Genomic DNA, 15089 nt, shown 5'->3' with positions numbered 1-15089 from the left:
CATACACGCTATTCCATACAGAGCAATTGCCTATTTTAAGTTATGTTCCGCAGACCAGCTCCGCTGGACGAGACAATTCCGTACACAAGCACCTATACGGACTTGACTTTTTAGAATCAACGGGACTTTCCCTATTTAGAGGAGTTTTAATGAGGCCGCTTAGGGGATCACTTACTGAGTATTTATCATCACTAGTCAATGCTCAGTGAGCGCTAAGGTCCTAGTCTTTTATTTCGCAACCCTAGCGGCATGAGTAACCAGCATGGATGTCACTGGCTCGACTGACCAAAGATAAGCATACCCATCTTGCGTTGCCGTAGGTCGATGCTCATTGCTTTCGGCCTATCGGTCCAGTATACTTAGAGTTTCTACGTCGGGGAGCCACCAGTAGCCGACTCCGAATGAATAACAAATTTGCTGACTATCCGGATGCCAACTACCGCGGTATCTCGTCGGCCGTTTCCTAGCACGCGTAGACAATGTTGCAGGAAGAATGATTACGCCTAGATACTATAGATCCATGTATCCCGCCTGTACACGAAACGTTACAAATATAGGTTTAGAATTATGGAGCCTCTTCACATTTCGATCGAGGCTAGCGGCTATTCTAGGATGTCCAGGTTAAAAGTCCTTATCTCCCGCTTCCCACGCCCGTCGATGCATCGCTTCCGCCTCTTCATATTTTCCTTGCCTCAAGAGCACATTGCCAAGATTACTGACACTGGTAAGCGTGGTGGGATGTTCACGTCCAAGCATCTTCTCTCGTGCTCCTAGCGCCTGGCGATGCATCGCTTCCGCCTCTTCATATATCCCTTGTCTGTCAAGCACAAAGCCAAGGTTGTTAACACTGGTAAGCGTGTCAGGATGTTCACGTCTAAGAATCTTCTCCCGTGCTCCTAGCGCCCGTCGATGCAGCGCTTCCGCCTCTTCACATTTTCCTTGCCTCAAGAGCACATTGCCAAGATTACTGACACTGGTAAGCGTGGTGGGATGTTCACATCCATGCATCTGCTCTCGTGCTTCCAACGCCAGTCTATGCATCGCTTCCGCCTCTTCGTATTTCCCTTGGCTGTTAAGTATACAGCCAAGGTCACTGACACTGGTGAGCGTGTCAGGATGCTCGCGTCCAAGCACCTTCTCACTCCCTTCCAGCGCCCGTCGATGCATCGTTTCCGCCTCGTTATATTTCCCTTGGCTGGAGAGCATTAAGCCAAGATTACTGACACAGATGAGCGTGTCAGGATGCTCGCGTCCAAGCACCTTCTCTCATGCTTCCAACGCCCGTCGACACATTGCTTCCGCCTCTTCATATTTTCCTTGGCTGTCAAGCACACAGCCAAGGCTACTAACACTGGTAAGCGTGAAGGGATGCTCACATCCAAGCACCTTCTTGTATCCTTCTAGCGCCCGTCGAAGCACTGATTCCGCCTCTTCATATTTCCCTTGGATGCTAAGTATACAGCTAAGGCCACTGACACTGGTGAGCGTGTCAGGATGCTCACGTCCAAGCACCTTCTCTCGTGCTTCCAACGCCCGTCGACACATCGCTTCCGCCTCTTCGTATTTCCCTTGGCTGTCAAGCACACCGCCAAGGTTACTAACACTGGTAAGCGCGGAGGGGTGCTCACGTCCAAACTCCCTCTCATATCCTTCAAGCGCCCGCCGATGCATCGCTTCCGCCTCTTCATATTTTCCTTGCCTGGAGAGCACGCTGCCAAGATTACTGACACTGGTCAGCGTGTCAGGATGTTCACGTCCAAGAATCTTCTCTCGTGCTCCTAGCGCCCGTCGATGCACCGCTTTCGCCTCTTCATATTTCCCTTGGCTGAAGAGCACGTTGCCAACATTACTGACACTGGCCAGCGTGGAGGGATGTTCACGTCCAAACTCCCTCTCACATCCTTCAAGCGCCCGCCGATGCATCGCTTCCGCCTCTTCATATTTTCCTTGCCTGGAGAGCACGCTGCCAAGATTACTGACACTGGTCAGCGTGTCAGGATGTTCACGTCCAAGAATCTTCTCTCGTGCTCCTAGCGCCCGTCGATGCACCGCTTTCGCCTCTTTATATTTCCCTTGGCTGAAGAGCACGTTGCCAACATTACTGACACTGGCCAGCGTGGAGGGATGTTCACGTCCAAGAATCTTCTCACTCCCTTCCAGCGCCTGTCGATGAATCGTTTCCGCCTCTTCATATTTCCCTTGGCTGAAGAGCACGTTGCCAAGATTACTGACACTGATGAGCGTGGAGGGATGCTCACGTCCAAGCACCTTCTCCCGCGCTTCTAACGCCTGTCGATGCATCGCTTTCGCCTCTTCGTATGCTCCTTGAAGTTCCAGAAAACGACCACAATGAGAGGAGAGGGCGGCAGCATTCAATCGATCGTTATCATCTGCGTCGTTGATAGACGTTAGCACACTCTTGGCATGCGCAAGGAGCGAGCGACATTGTGTCCAGCTTTCGTAGTTGCCATCGGGAAATGCCCGTGCCATAATGCCACGTGATTTGACCTGCCAGCCCTGGAGCTGCTGGTGCTGCTGCAGCCACGCCCGGACCGACAATTGCACGAGCAGGTGCATGTCAAACAATCGTTCGTCCCTTTCCAACCGGACCAGAGAATAGCTGAGCAGCGGCGCCAATGCATCGTGAAAGTCAAGCTCATCTTGATCCGAGTCACGCACCAGATTTTCGGGGATACCCTGCCGATCGAACATACTCATCAACGCCAGGAGATCAGTTGCTGCAGGCTGCTCCTGACGGATTTGCTTGAATGATAGCTGCCATGTTGTGATCACCGCATATCGAATGCTGGGATCACGCCGGAGATCTGTGGAATCCTCAGTCTGGAGCAGCCGCATCCGCTTCGATTCGCTTTCATGGAAAAGTCGAAGGTATGCGGAGACGTTAATCAGGGGGGATCGATTAGCAATATATGCCGCAGTCTGGATAAGTGCCAGCGGAATATATTCGAGTGCCTGCACCAGTGCCCTCTCGTCCTCTCCCGACTCTCCAGAGGGAGGATCTAGAAGTCTTAGCCGTAAAAGCGCGACCGACTCTTCCTCGTTCATTGGCTGGACTGTAATCACATCACCATCACTCCCCACCAGATTCCGTGCCGCAAAGCGATTTCGCGATGTGATTAGCATGAATCCATGCGCCGCTTGGGGCAGGAACCGCACCAGTAGCCCTCGTTCATCGGATGCATTGCCACGGAAAAAGCCACCATCGTCATCCGCATTGTCAAGCACCATCAGCCAGCGTCCATTGCGTGCATCGCACAACCACCGATACACAAGCTGGAGGATGTTCGTCTTTAGATTGTCCCGTCCAGGAATCTCCGCGACAGCGGCAATCTCTTAGTAGCCCTGTTCTAACCGCGCCGCATTGCTGGCATGGATCCAGAACACCCACGTGTCCGGTGCGGATTCTCGCACCCGATAGGCATACTCGATGGCTGCCTGCGTTTTTCTAGGGTAGTCAGGTCAGTCGGTATTCACCAGGCTGCTGATGGGAGAGCCTACCCAACACCTGCCAACCCCACCAATGCCACCCGCTCATGTCGCTGGCCGATCGCCCCATGCTTCTCCTTGATCCCACCGATGACAGCTTCACGGCCCACAAACGTCAGATCCCTTTTAAAAGGCACCGTGGATTGCGGCTGGGGTTTCTGGCGCATCTGCTCTAAGAACAGCTCCTATTAGTGCGCAAAAACAAAACAAAAAGACTGCGAAAAGACGGCAGCAGGTCACTCACTAAACCGAGCTGCCACCACTGATGGTGCTTCTTCTAAGAACTGCCGCAAGTTAATAAGCGCTGTTTGGTATCCTTCCTCAGTACGCGTCTTAAACTTAACCACCGTCGAGTGATCAGCATTTAGCGGCACCTTATCCTCTTCATGGTCGGGGAGCTGAAGAAGAGCCGAGTCTGCGCCAACCGTCGTCACGAAGTCACCTGTGCGTTTCCATCGTCCGCTCTCCGAATCCTATTGCGGTTGTTAATCCATGTCAGAGCCTGTGTCAAACCATGGCCAACGCATACTAATATTAGCCGCCTCGTCTGCTGCGTCTCATAGAAGCTGACCACCTTCCGGTCCCGGATCAGGTTTTTAAAATCCGCCAGCTGGTGGATGAGTAGGTCCGATTTATTGGAGATCTGCCGCAGCAACTGCTCTCGCGGATGACCCTAGTCACCGGCTAGCATCTGCTCGATATCGTCCATCACTAGTCCTTTATGGGGGATGGCAAAGAGGAGCATGCCGTACGTGGCTCGATACAGCGATGTGATTGCCGGGTGGTCTCCCTCCATTGTCTGGATTGCCCTCACTAAGCACTAGACGTGGTTGTTAGCATAGACAAAAATTACTCTCGCGCTAGTCCTACATGAGCCATGATAATCCCTCCAAAACTGTGTGCAATGAAAATCAGAGGTCTCTGCTGGAGCTACTCAAAACATCAGCCAAACTTGCTATCAGTAGACAGATCCGATAGCGGGATCTACCTCCTTCGTATGCCGGATTTTCTTAATCTCCTCCATCAGCCCCCGCCCGTAGTCGAGGATCGTATCCACTCCGCGTATCGACAGCTTAGAGTTATATCCGTAGATCATGGTCCGGCACTGCGGCAAATCCTTTGACAGAAAGTCCCGAAGCCACATCCGACCGAGATTCCCGCGGCCCTGCCACGATCCGTATGCATGCCCATCTAGCCCGGTGATGGCGATGATGCTGTATTGCATTATTAACTAATACGAACCATCTAGAAGTAGGTAATAGAACAGGCCCTTACTCAGCAACCACTGGTTTATTCTCGTCCGGCGCGTAGAGCTGGGTAAACCCAAAGAAGTGACGGTCAAAGCTAGTGTCAGTGTCTCCCATCTCGACCTGCCAGTCCTCAAGCGGATCGACTTTCAGCTTATAAAGGAACTGAGGCACGCCACCGCGAAACTGCACCAGCGCCACCCTCTGTGTGTCACTCTCATAGCACGAGGGCACGACGGTGATCTCCGCCTGGATCTGCGATCTCTCATCGTCGGTGAGGTTGTCGTGGAGTGTCTCTTGCAATGCGTTTTGGAGATCGTCATCGGGCTGTTCCCGCGACAGGCCGGTCACCCGAAAGACGTGTGACTTCTTCCGACTGGCCATCGTGGTTTGCGCTCACGCGTGGTGGTAGGATAATGCATTAGATGAGGCCAGACTGTGCTCGCGGATGGATGGGCCTTCTCAGCCTTGCCAGCGAGGCTGAATCCATTAGTGCTGCGGGGTATCGCGCATGCACCTCCAACCATTGCTATTGTCACTTCGTAGATGCTACCGTATACCAAATTCTTCGGAGGCCATTTATTGTTGAAGTAACTCTGTGTGCCATATGATACATGAGTCCGTCGCACCATCCAAAAGCCATGTCAAGCCAATGATAGGAAGCTTTGGCTTCAGTCTTCCCTGACGACACGTGCTAAATAGGCTAACCACGAGTGACTTAGCCTGGAGGTAGACTTGGCGACTCATGATACCGTGCTAAGGGGCGAACCAGAAGGATTTCTCTTCTTCGTGGGATCCCTCTCACGTACTCCTCGTTTTTCCAAATCACAGATCCTGGCCTCGAGGTTCGACCTCCGGGAAGGAATTGGCCGCAGGGGTTTGACCGACGAAACCCGCTGTTAGAAGCACGACGGCTGCGAGCAACTGATCGGAAGCGAGATGGCCAGCAGACCGAAGACAAAGTCCGACACTGGTTTGCCATCCTTGGTCGCGAGCTGGCCTATCCGGCCATCCTCTCGGAGAATGTGTATGATATGGACGAGACGGGCGTTCTTCTCAGCGCTCCCAACTCTCCCAAGGTGATTGTCCACAACGACCATCTGCGAAACATTGCGGGACTACGGTAAAGCGGAATACATTTCCGCCGATGGCCAGCTCCTGCATCCTCTCACCATCTTGTCGGCCGCCACCCATCGCCATGCATGCACCACTCACGCCACCCCGGGGCGGCAGTTTGCCCCGCTCCAAACAGGCTATACGAACACCAGCATCAGTCTGTACTGGGAGGAACATTTGTTGATCTGCAGACCCGAATCGAACGGGTAGTCGGCCACGACTCTTTTTCCGCGGTGGTTTTGGCGCCCATAAGTCTCCGAGTGTCATGACATTCTGCTTTACCAACCGCATTATTCTATGTCGTCTCCCTTCGCATACGTCTTACAAACTCCAAGCGTGCGATGTGGGTGTTTAAAACTCTGAAAACAGCATACCAGGCACAGGTTGGGCAGATTTGTCGCACGGGGTGAGTACGCAAACCACACTTTGCATACCTTTATAATCGCGCCCGCAAAGAAGCCTTTACACGCTGCAATATACAGTCCGCCTGGTTGAGTGGTCTCTTTCCATTTGATCCGCCTCGCATCCTCCTTGAGTTCCAAGTGTCCGGGCTCAAATATCTGCGACCACAATGCAGCGAGGTCGAAAAAGGCGCTCAGGCTCTAGATACTGCGTACAAGCACCGTCTGCCGACTCAGAGTCGCGCAGCCGACATAGTTGTTACGGAGCATGCGTTTTTGCTGGAGGAGGACCGGATCCTCTTTGAGCAGCACGATGGACCTGCCGACAGTCCAATGGCCAGTCGGTCATAGGACATGCAAGAGTGATGGCTGCGACGATATTACTGAGGCGCAAAAGGGACGCAATATGACGGTGGGGGAAGGAGAGCCCGGGCGGAAGACGAGACCGAACGGGGGGCAAGCTGCTTTCAAGTTCGGGGAACCGCAAGATTAGCAGGAGATTCAAGCATGGATTGTGAGTCGCTAATGTTTGGTTCCAAATTTATAGACTGGTTTGGCACGTCGGGGTATTCTGTTTTTGTACTCGCTCACCACACAGTCGTGACCTTCCGTTTCATCAGGCTGTATTACATATAACTCACTTTATTTGTATACCGTATTCCGCTGAAGATATGTAGCCGCCTCAAAGTGAAGTTATCTAAGCGGTAGACACATAGTTAGGTTTATCGTTGCTGGAACCAATCTCTGTGATTTGTTCCTCGAGATTTCCTTTAATTGACTTAGGCTGTTCGTGGATACGCCTTGCAGGGTCCGGTTAGGCAGCGTTGCGTGCTCGTGAGGCTGAGCTCCGAAGGCTCTCGGAAGCGGAACATAAACACCGTTCTTTAGCGACATCTCTCGTCGAAAAAAGCGTTCAATCTAGTTCAATCCCGGTCAGTCAGCACCATCGTGAGCTTTGTATTCTAAATCCGACGCTTTCAGAAATGTCAACGCTTGCAGGAACCTCTTTGTCATGTCCATTCCAAAAAAACGATCAGCTCAATGATGATTTCGATGCATCGCTTGATTATTTGCCGGGTCATCCCCGAATCAAAATTAGAGATCATAAGAAGCTGTTCGATTTTCTTTCCCGGGAACTCTGGTCAGAGGACCTCGAGTCGATATCGGACAGACTTTGGTGGATGTCGAAACAGGACAGCAGTAACATCTCTCCGCTGCATCGACAACAAGTGAAAGGTCGACAAATCATCGTAACCGAGGATCCGCGGCTGCATCTCGTCTGGATCGATAACCGCATCTTCCTCAAACCTCTTCCCCGGTACATAACGTCCTACGTGTTCTGGGATACGTTCATGAGCAACCCGTCTAAACATGGTGCGGCGGTGAGGCTTAGAAAGGCCGCGCTCGGCTATCTACGAACGTATTTCCACCTGATCCAGTATGAATCCGATCTTCGAATCGCACAAGATCCCGCTCTCTGTTTAATTCCTAAAGAAGTGGCCTGGCCTCAGTTCTGCCAGTTCACGGCCCGTTTCAACGACATCACGGATAGCGAAGTGTCGGGACGGTACCATTACGGAGAGATCCGGATGACACGACTGAACTACTACGCGCCTGTTCTGTTGGGAAGAAGCCATTACCAACGTATAGACTATCAGTATCGAGCGTACTTTGCTCGCCTACAAGGGCCCGCGCTATCTGCATTTGCCTTTTTCTCGATCCTCCTGAACTGTTTCCAAGTGAACCTCGCGGCCTCCAACTCCGATAAGAGATATTCAAGTGCCCTGCTATTCGCATGTTCCTACTGGATTAGCACGTTGATCGGATGTATGACTGGTGCCCTATTGCTGATGGTAGTATTTCTTTTCTTCGTCAAAGTGATTGGAGAATGGAGGTTTGCGATAGCCGATCGGCTGCGGCGGAAAAAGGATCCACAGCACAGATCGGGCGGCCATGTGTAAGTAGGAATTTCTCCACTGGATCTGAGGGCATGTTAGGTTACTGGACTTAAGAATCGTTGCGTGTTGAACAGACCCAGTTGATCCCTTTAAGTCTATGGACAACCACCCCCCTATTCATCACATGCCCCGAAAAACCGCGTCCTGAACGTTGATAATATAGTAGGAAATAGTTGAACACTGCGAACTCGGTAACGCATACCGTGATGATGAATCAAACGCAGGAATAACTCTTGAAGACAGCAGTCCTTAACAGAGGCAAAAAAGCTAGTTTAGATTTACCCACCTAGCGCTGTTTTTTTGTCGGTTGAACAGTTAAGGGGAGTACTGAATCAGGCCTGTTGAGCCAAAGTGAAGTCTGAACCAAAGTTGACGGTCGTTATGTGAGAAATAAAACTGACCATGAACCGTACTTAAGCTACAGCATGGGCAAATACAGGGGCGTCTGCCCGGGCATCTTTCATCAGGAACATTTGGCGAGAAGTACGTTGAACGGTCGATTTCGGTGGGATTGGTGGAACGCATTCTGCCTGTAAGGACATCAGTCACTTCAGGGATCAATCCACCGCCCACCCAGAAACAGAGGAACGTGAAATTTTTCGGTCCGCCCTGGACATGCTCTCGCAAGGGGCCAAGTCTAAAATGGCTAGCTCGGGGCTAAGTCAGTTATGGGTTAGTGTCCAAGTTGTCCAACTATGGCACGTGATGTCAGGCAGAGCAATCAACCATAAGGTTACATAATCTGAAAAATGATCTCAGATGGCACAGACAGACTAATATAGTATGCGGCGATGAACGTTCTTCCCGTTAAGAATGATTTAGGAGAATGCTGGATTTGGCATACAGTAGCATGATGAAGTATAGTAGCAATGCTTGGAGGTGCATGCCCAATACCCCGCAGCGCTAATGGATTCAGCCTCGCCAGCAAGGCTGAGGCCGTCTATCTGTTAGCAGACTCCGGCCTCATCCAATGCACTCCTCTACACCACACATGAGTACCAAACACGATGGCGAGTCGGAGAACGTCGCATATTTTCCGGGTGACCGGCCTGTCGCGGGAACAGCCCGATGACGATCTGCAGACCGCATTGCAAGAGACACTCCACGACAACCTCACCGACGACGAGAGACCGCAGATCCAGGCGGAGATCGCCGTCGTGCCCTCGTGCTATGAGAGTGACACACAGAGGGTGGCGCTGGTGCAGTTTCGCGGTGGCGTGCCTCAGTTCCTTCATGAGCTGAAAGTCGATCCGCTGGAGGACTGGCAGGTCGAGATGGGAGACACTGACATCAGCTTTGACCGTCACTTCTTTGGGTTTACCCAGCTCTACGCGCCGGACGAGAATAAACCAGTGGTTGCCGAGTAAGGGCCTGTTCTATTACCTACTTCTAGATGGTTCGTATTAGTTAACAATGCAATACAGCATCATCGCCATCACCGGGCTAGATGGGCATGCATACGGCTCGTGGCAGGGCCGCGGGAATCTCGGTCGGATGTGGCTTCGGGACTTTCTGTCAAAGGATTTGCCGCAGTGCCGGACCATGATCTATGGGTACAACTCCAAGCTGTCGAGCCACGGGGTGGATACGATCCTCGACTACGGGCGGGAGCTGATGGAGGAGATCAAGAAGGTTCGGAATACCAAGGAGGTAGGAGACGATATTAGGCCTGTCTACTGGCGGCCATTTGGACTGATTGTTCGACTAGCTCCAGCAGAGACCTCTGATATTCATCGCACACAGTTTTGGAGGGATCATCCTGGCTCACGTGGGACCACTATCCGATTTTGGCTACTATGTATGATATGCTGACATCAACCGATAGTGCCTGGTGAGGGCGATCCAAACAATGGAGGGAGACCACCCGGCGATCACATCACTCTATCGAGCCACGTACGGCATGCTCCTATTTGCCATCCCCCATAAAGGACTAGTGATGGACGACATCGAGCAGATGCTGGGCGGGGACAAGAACCATCCGCGGGGACAGTTGCTCCGGCAGATCTCCAATAAATCGGACCTACTGATCCACCAGCTGGTGGATTTTAAAAACCTGATCCGCGACCGGAAGGTAGTCAGCTTCTATGAGACGGAGCAGACGAGGCGCTTAGTATTGGTGCGTATTGGTCTTGGTCTGACACAGGCTCTGGCATGTGCTGACGATCGCAGTAGGACTCGGAAAGCGGACGATGGAAACGCACAGGTGACTTCGTGACGACGGTTGGCGCAGACTCAGCTCTTCTTCAGCTCCCCGACCATGAAGAGGATAAGGTGCCGCTGCATGCGGATCACTCGATGATAGTCAAATTTAACACGCGCAACGCGGCCGGCTACCAAACCGCACTTGATCGATTGCGACAGTTTGTCGATGCCGCCCCATCGGTAGTGGCGGCTCGGTTTGGTGAGTGCCTTGCTGCAGTCTTTTCGCGCGTTTTCTGTTTTTGCGAGCTAATAGGAGCGGTTCTCAGCGCAGACACGCCAGAAGCCCCAGCCTCAGTCCACAGTGCCACTTAAAAGAGACCCAATGTTCGTGGGTCGTGAAGCTGTCATCAGCGCGATTAAGGAGAAACATGGGGCGATCGGCCAGCGACATCAGCGGGTGGCATTAGTCGGGTTGGCCGGTGTAGGGTAAAGCTGTCCCATCAGAGGCCTATTGAATAGCGGCTGATCTATCTACCGTTAGAAAAACCCAGACAGCCATCGAGTATGCCTATCGCGTGCGAGACTCTACACCGGACACGTGGGTTTTCTGGATCCACGCTAGCAATGCGGCGCGGTTCGAACAGGGCTACCAGGAGATTGCCGCGGTGGCGGAGATTCCGGGACGGGACGACCCGAAGGCAAACTTGCTCCAGCTTGTGTATCGGTGGTTATGTGATGTACGCAATGGGCGCTGGCTGACAGTGCTCGATAATGCGGATGACGATGGCGTTTTTTTCCGTGACAATCCATCGGATGAACGAGGGCCACTGGTTCGGTTCCTGCCTCAGGTGGCGCATGGATCGATGCTAATCACATCACGAAATGATCGTGCGGCACGGAATCTGGTGGGGAGTGATGGTGATGTGATCACAGTCCAGCCCATGAACGAGGAAGAGTCGGTCGCGCTTTTAAAGTTAAGACTTCTGGATCCTCCCTCTGAAGAGTCGCGAGAGGACGAGAGGGCACTGGTACAGGCCCTGGAATATATCCCGCTGGCAATTACGCAAGCAGGGTCCTATATTGCCAGCCGGTCACCTTTAATTACCGTCTCGGCATACCTTCGGCTTTTCCATGAGAGCGAGCCGAAGCGGATGCGGCTGCTCCAGACTAAGGATTCCACAGATCTCCGGCGTGATCCCAGCATTCGATATGCGGTGATCACAACATGGCAACTATCATTCAAGCAAATCCGTCAGGAGCAGCCTACGGCAACCGATCTCCTAGCGTTGATGAGTATGTTCGATCGGCAGGGCATCCCCGAAGATCTGGTGCGCGACTCTGATCAAGATGAGCTTGACTTTCACGATGCATTGGCGCCGCTTCTCAGCTATTCTCTGGTCCGGTTGGAAATAAATGAACGGTTGTTTGACATGCACCGGCTCGTGCAGTTATCAGTCCGGGCGTGGCTGCAGCAGCACCAGCAGCTCCAGAGCTGGCAGATCAAATTACGCGAGATTATGGCGCGGGTATTCCCCGATGGCAACTACGAAAGCTGGAGGCAATGTCGAAGGCTCCTTGCGCATGCCAAGAGTGTGCTGACGTCTACCAATGACGCAGGCAATAACGACCAATTGAATGCCGCTACCCTCTCCTCTCGTTGTGGGTGGTTTCTGGAACTTCAAGGAGCATATGAGGAGGCTGCATCGATGCATCGACGGGCGCTGGAGGCACGAGAGAAGGTGCTCGGACGTGAGCATTCCTTCACGCTCACCAGTGTTAGTCACTTTGGCTTAGTCCTCTCCAGGCAAGGGAAATATGAAGCGGCGGAAGCGATGCATCGGCGGGCGGTGGAAGGATATGAGAAGGTGCTTGGACGTGAGCATCCCTTCACGCTCACCAGTGTCAACAACCTTGGCAGTGTGCTTGAGAGCCAAGGGAAATATAAAGCGGCGGAAGCGACGCATCGGCGGGCGGTGGAAGGATGTGAGAAGGTGCTTGGACGTGAGCATCCCTCCACGCTCACCAGTGTCAACAACCTTGGCAGTGTGCTTGGCAGCCAAAGGAAATATGAAGAGGCAGAAGCAGTATTTCGACGGGCGCTGGAAGCGAGTGAGAAGGTGCTTGGAGATGAACATCCCTCCACGCTCACCAGTGTCAGCAACCTTGGCAGTGTGCTTAACAGGCAAGGGAAATATGAAGAGGCGGAAGCGATGCATCGACGAGCGGTGGAAGGATATGAGAAGGTGCTTGGACGTGAGCATCCTGACACGCTCACCAGTCTGGACAATCTTGGCGGTGTGCTCTCCAGCCAAGGAAAATATGGAGAGGCGGAAGCAGTACATCGACGCGACCTAGAACTGAGTGACGTGGTCCTTGGGCGTGAGCATCCTGACACGCTCACCAGTGTCAACAACCTTGGCTTAGTGCTTGGCAGCCAAGGCAAATACGAAGAGGCAGAAGCGATGCATCGACGGGCGCTGGAAGCGAGTGAGAAGGTGTTTGGAGATGAACATCCCTCCACGCTCACCAGTGTCAACAACCTTGGATTAGTGCTATCCAGCCAAGGAAAATATGAAGAGGCGGAAGCGATGCATCGACGGGTGTTAGAAGCACGAGAGGAGCTGCTTGGACGTGAGCATCCCGACACGCTCACCAGTGTCAACAACCTTGGATTAGTGCTATCCAGCCAAGGAAAATATGAAGAGGCGGAAGCGATGCATCGACGGGTGTTAGAAGCACGAGAGGAGCTGCTTGGACGTGAGCATCCCGACACGCTCACCAGTGTCAGCAACCTTGGCAGTGTGCTTGACAGGCAAGGGAAATATGAAGAGGCGGAAGCGATGCATCGACGGGTGTTAGAAGCACGAGAGGAGCTGCTTGGACGTGAGCATCCCGACACGCTCACCAGTGTCAGCAACCTTGGCAGTGTGCTTGACAGGCAAGGGAAATATGAAGAGGCGGAAGCGTTGCATCGACGGGCGCTGGAAGCACGAGAGAGGGTGCTTGGAGCCAAGCATCCTGCCACGCTTATCAGTGTCAACAACCTTGGGTTAGTGCTCTCCAGGCAGGGGAGATATGAAGAGGTGGGAGCGATTCATCGACAGGCATTTGGATGACATATTGAGGTGTCGGGAAGTGACTATCTCCCCAACGGTCACATATCTCAATATTTCTAGATTTACTGGATCGACATCTGAAACGTGAAGGCTTCACAGTCTCAAACCTGCATCCGTAGCCGAAAGTGCAAAGGGAGCTGACATGGAGATGTCTTATTCACGTTCGTGAGTCTCCTATAGCACTAGAGCCTCGTTGTTCAATGTGGTCATGAAGTAGTTCTATCACTGTATGGTATATTTCCTTCATGCAAGCCATTCGTACTTGCAGGGGTGTGAGTTATGTGGCGCCTGTTTCTTTCCTTAAGTGGCGCTATTATTTTTGATGCATCAAATTACATGATTGTTTTCTAATCATGTATTCCCCTAAACAGTACTTCGGTTTCATGTACCTTTCTGCTGCAAAGAATCCCATCGAGATAGGTACCTTCACGGGTCACACATTTATGATGACATATAAAACGATGTAGGAGGTAGGCGAAATATGCAACAGTGTCTTTCTTATCAACCTTAGACGTTTTTGTGGATGATTTGCCGGAATAGGGCTAAATAGCGAATTCCCCGTAGTGCATGTCGTCCGGTTATCCACCACTTAAACATTGTATAATCTTTTTTTTTTTGAAATGCGGCATCGATTAAACAATCAATCAATTATTATTTCTGCTACTCTCCGGTAATAATTGAGGCGTAGATTACGAGTGACGGTGTTCGAATATATAGTTTCCTAGTGGGCGTTTTATCTTTGTTCGGGATATATTCGGAGGAATCTTGCCAAGTTGATTAGTTGACCGGTCAATATCAGATGAAGCACCCCGATCTCTCGCTTTTAGTAAGATATGGGACACATGTCTTTCCTAATTACACTGCTCTTAATCCGTTGGGCATTGTGCATTCCTATCCGAATCGGTGAACCATGAGCCACCTCTCCGCAGGCCCTTATGTGGTCTGCTTGCCGTTCTGGATACTAGACTGTCCCTGGTTGTCAAAACCACCGAGTCTATGGAAACTGACCCAATCTGGCATGAGGGCTTCACCCAGGCATATTATCATTGGGAATGACGTCTATTTATCGGTTATGTCGAGGCAAGCGACATTTTCAGGTCCAGCTGCCCACAGGATTAGTCTGGAAAGGTGTATGGAACACAGAGAAGAAACGCCCTGCTTTGGGCAGCTTCATGCGCCACTAAAATACACTACCTACCCCATCGAAAGGCAGAACCCGCACGACGAGCCTCTATCTTATCACCGCACTAGAGGTCATACAGAGATTTCGTCGATCTTGTACTGGGACATGCAGACAGATACTGTACCGGGGCCCATCCAACCCATCCAACGGAAGGTTATCCCAAAAAGAATCCTTATCAATGTCGGCCAGGCACAATGTTCGATTTGCTATGTAGCATCCCCATGGCGTGTCCCGGCCGGTGATTCATCAATCCTTTTCCGAAGTAGTACTTGTTGTTTCCGGTAGCAGTTGCCAGGAGAGAAGTCGCTAAAGACGAAAATTTGTAGTGCTGGGAGACCGGCGGGCCCGAAAGACTAGTGGACTAGTCTGACAATCTCCTGAGGTTCTGATGCCTGTCGCGTTGGCTAGAAGACGAGTCC

The 15089-nt window shown here is 52.0% G+C and overlaps 3 protein-coding genes across 3 annotated transcripts; 2 read left to right on the top strand and 1 right to left on the bottom strand.

Moving 5' to 3' along the window:
* Positions 1-621: 621 nt before the first annotated feature.
* ATEG_09912 (uncharacterized protein) lies at positions 622-5138 on the bottom strand (the record flags this gene model as incomplete). The annotated part of the gene is made up of 8 exons (XM_001218533.1): positions 622-1190; positions 1377-3294; positions 3433-3466; positions 3520-3679; positions 3752-3980; positions 4220-4327; positions 4496-4721; positions 4783-5138. 8 exons carry the CDS (start codon positions 5136-5138, stop codon positions 622-624), a joined length of 3600 nt encoding a protein of 1199 aa, XP_001218534.1.
* A 1640-nt stretch (positions 5139-6778) lies between these two features.
* Positions 6779-8377, top strand: ATEG_09911 (uncharacterized protein; the record flags this gene model as incomplete). Its single annotated transcript, XM_001218532.1, has 6 exons — positions 6779-6785; positions 7194-7219; positions 7465-8098; positions 8129-8165; positions 8209-8228; positions 8304-8377. The coding sequence occupies 6 exons, from the start codon at positions 6779-6781 to the stop codon at positions 8375-8377; spliced, it is 798 nt and encodes a 265-aa protein (XP_001218533.1).
* Positions 8378-9236: 859 nt separating this feature from the next.
* ATEG_09910 (uncharacterized protein) lies at positions 9237-13487 on the top strand (the record flags this gene model as incomplete). Its single annotated transcript, XM_001218531.1, has 6 exons — positions 9237-9592; positions 9654-9879; positions 10055-10345; positions 10402-10630; positions 10698-10857; positions 10913-13487. 6 exons carry the CDS (start codon positions 9237-9239, stop codon positions 13485-13487), a joined length of 3837 nt encoding a protein of 1278 aa, XP_001218532.1.
* Between the last annotated feature and the right edge of the window lie 1602 nt (positions 13488-15089).

The sequence above is a fragment of the Aspergillus terreus genome, genomic scaffold, assembly GCF_000149615.1.
Source record: "Aspergillus terreus NIH2624 scaffold_15 genomic scaffold, whole genome shotgun sequence".
Taxonomy (NCBI): Eukaryota; Fungi; Ascomycota; class Eurotiomycetes; order Eurotiales; family Aspergillaceae; genus Aspergillus; species Aspergillus terreus.
Note: the sequence above shows the minus strand (reverse complement) of the source record. Positions and strands in the feature narration are given on the sequence as shown.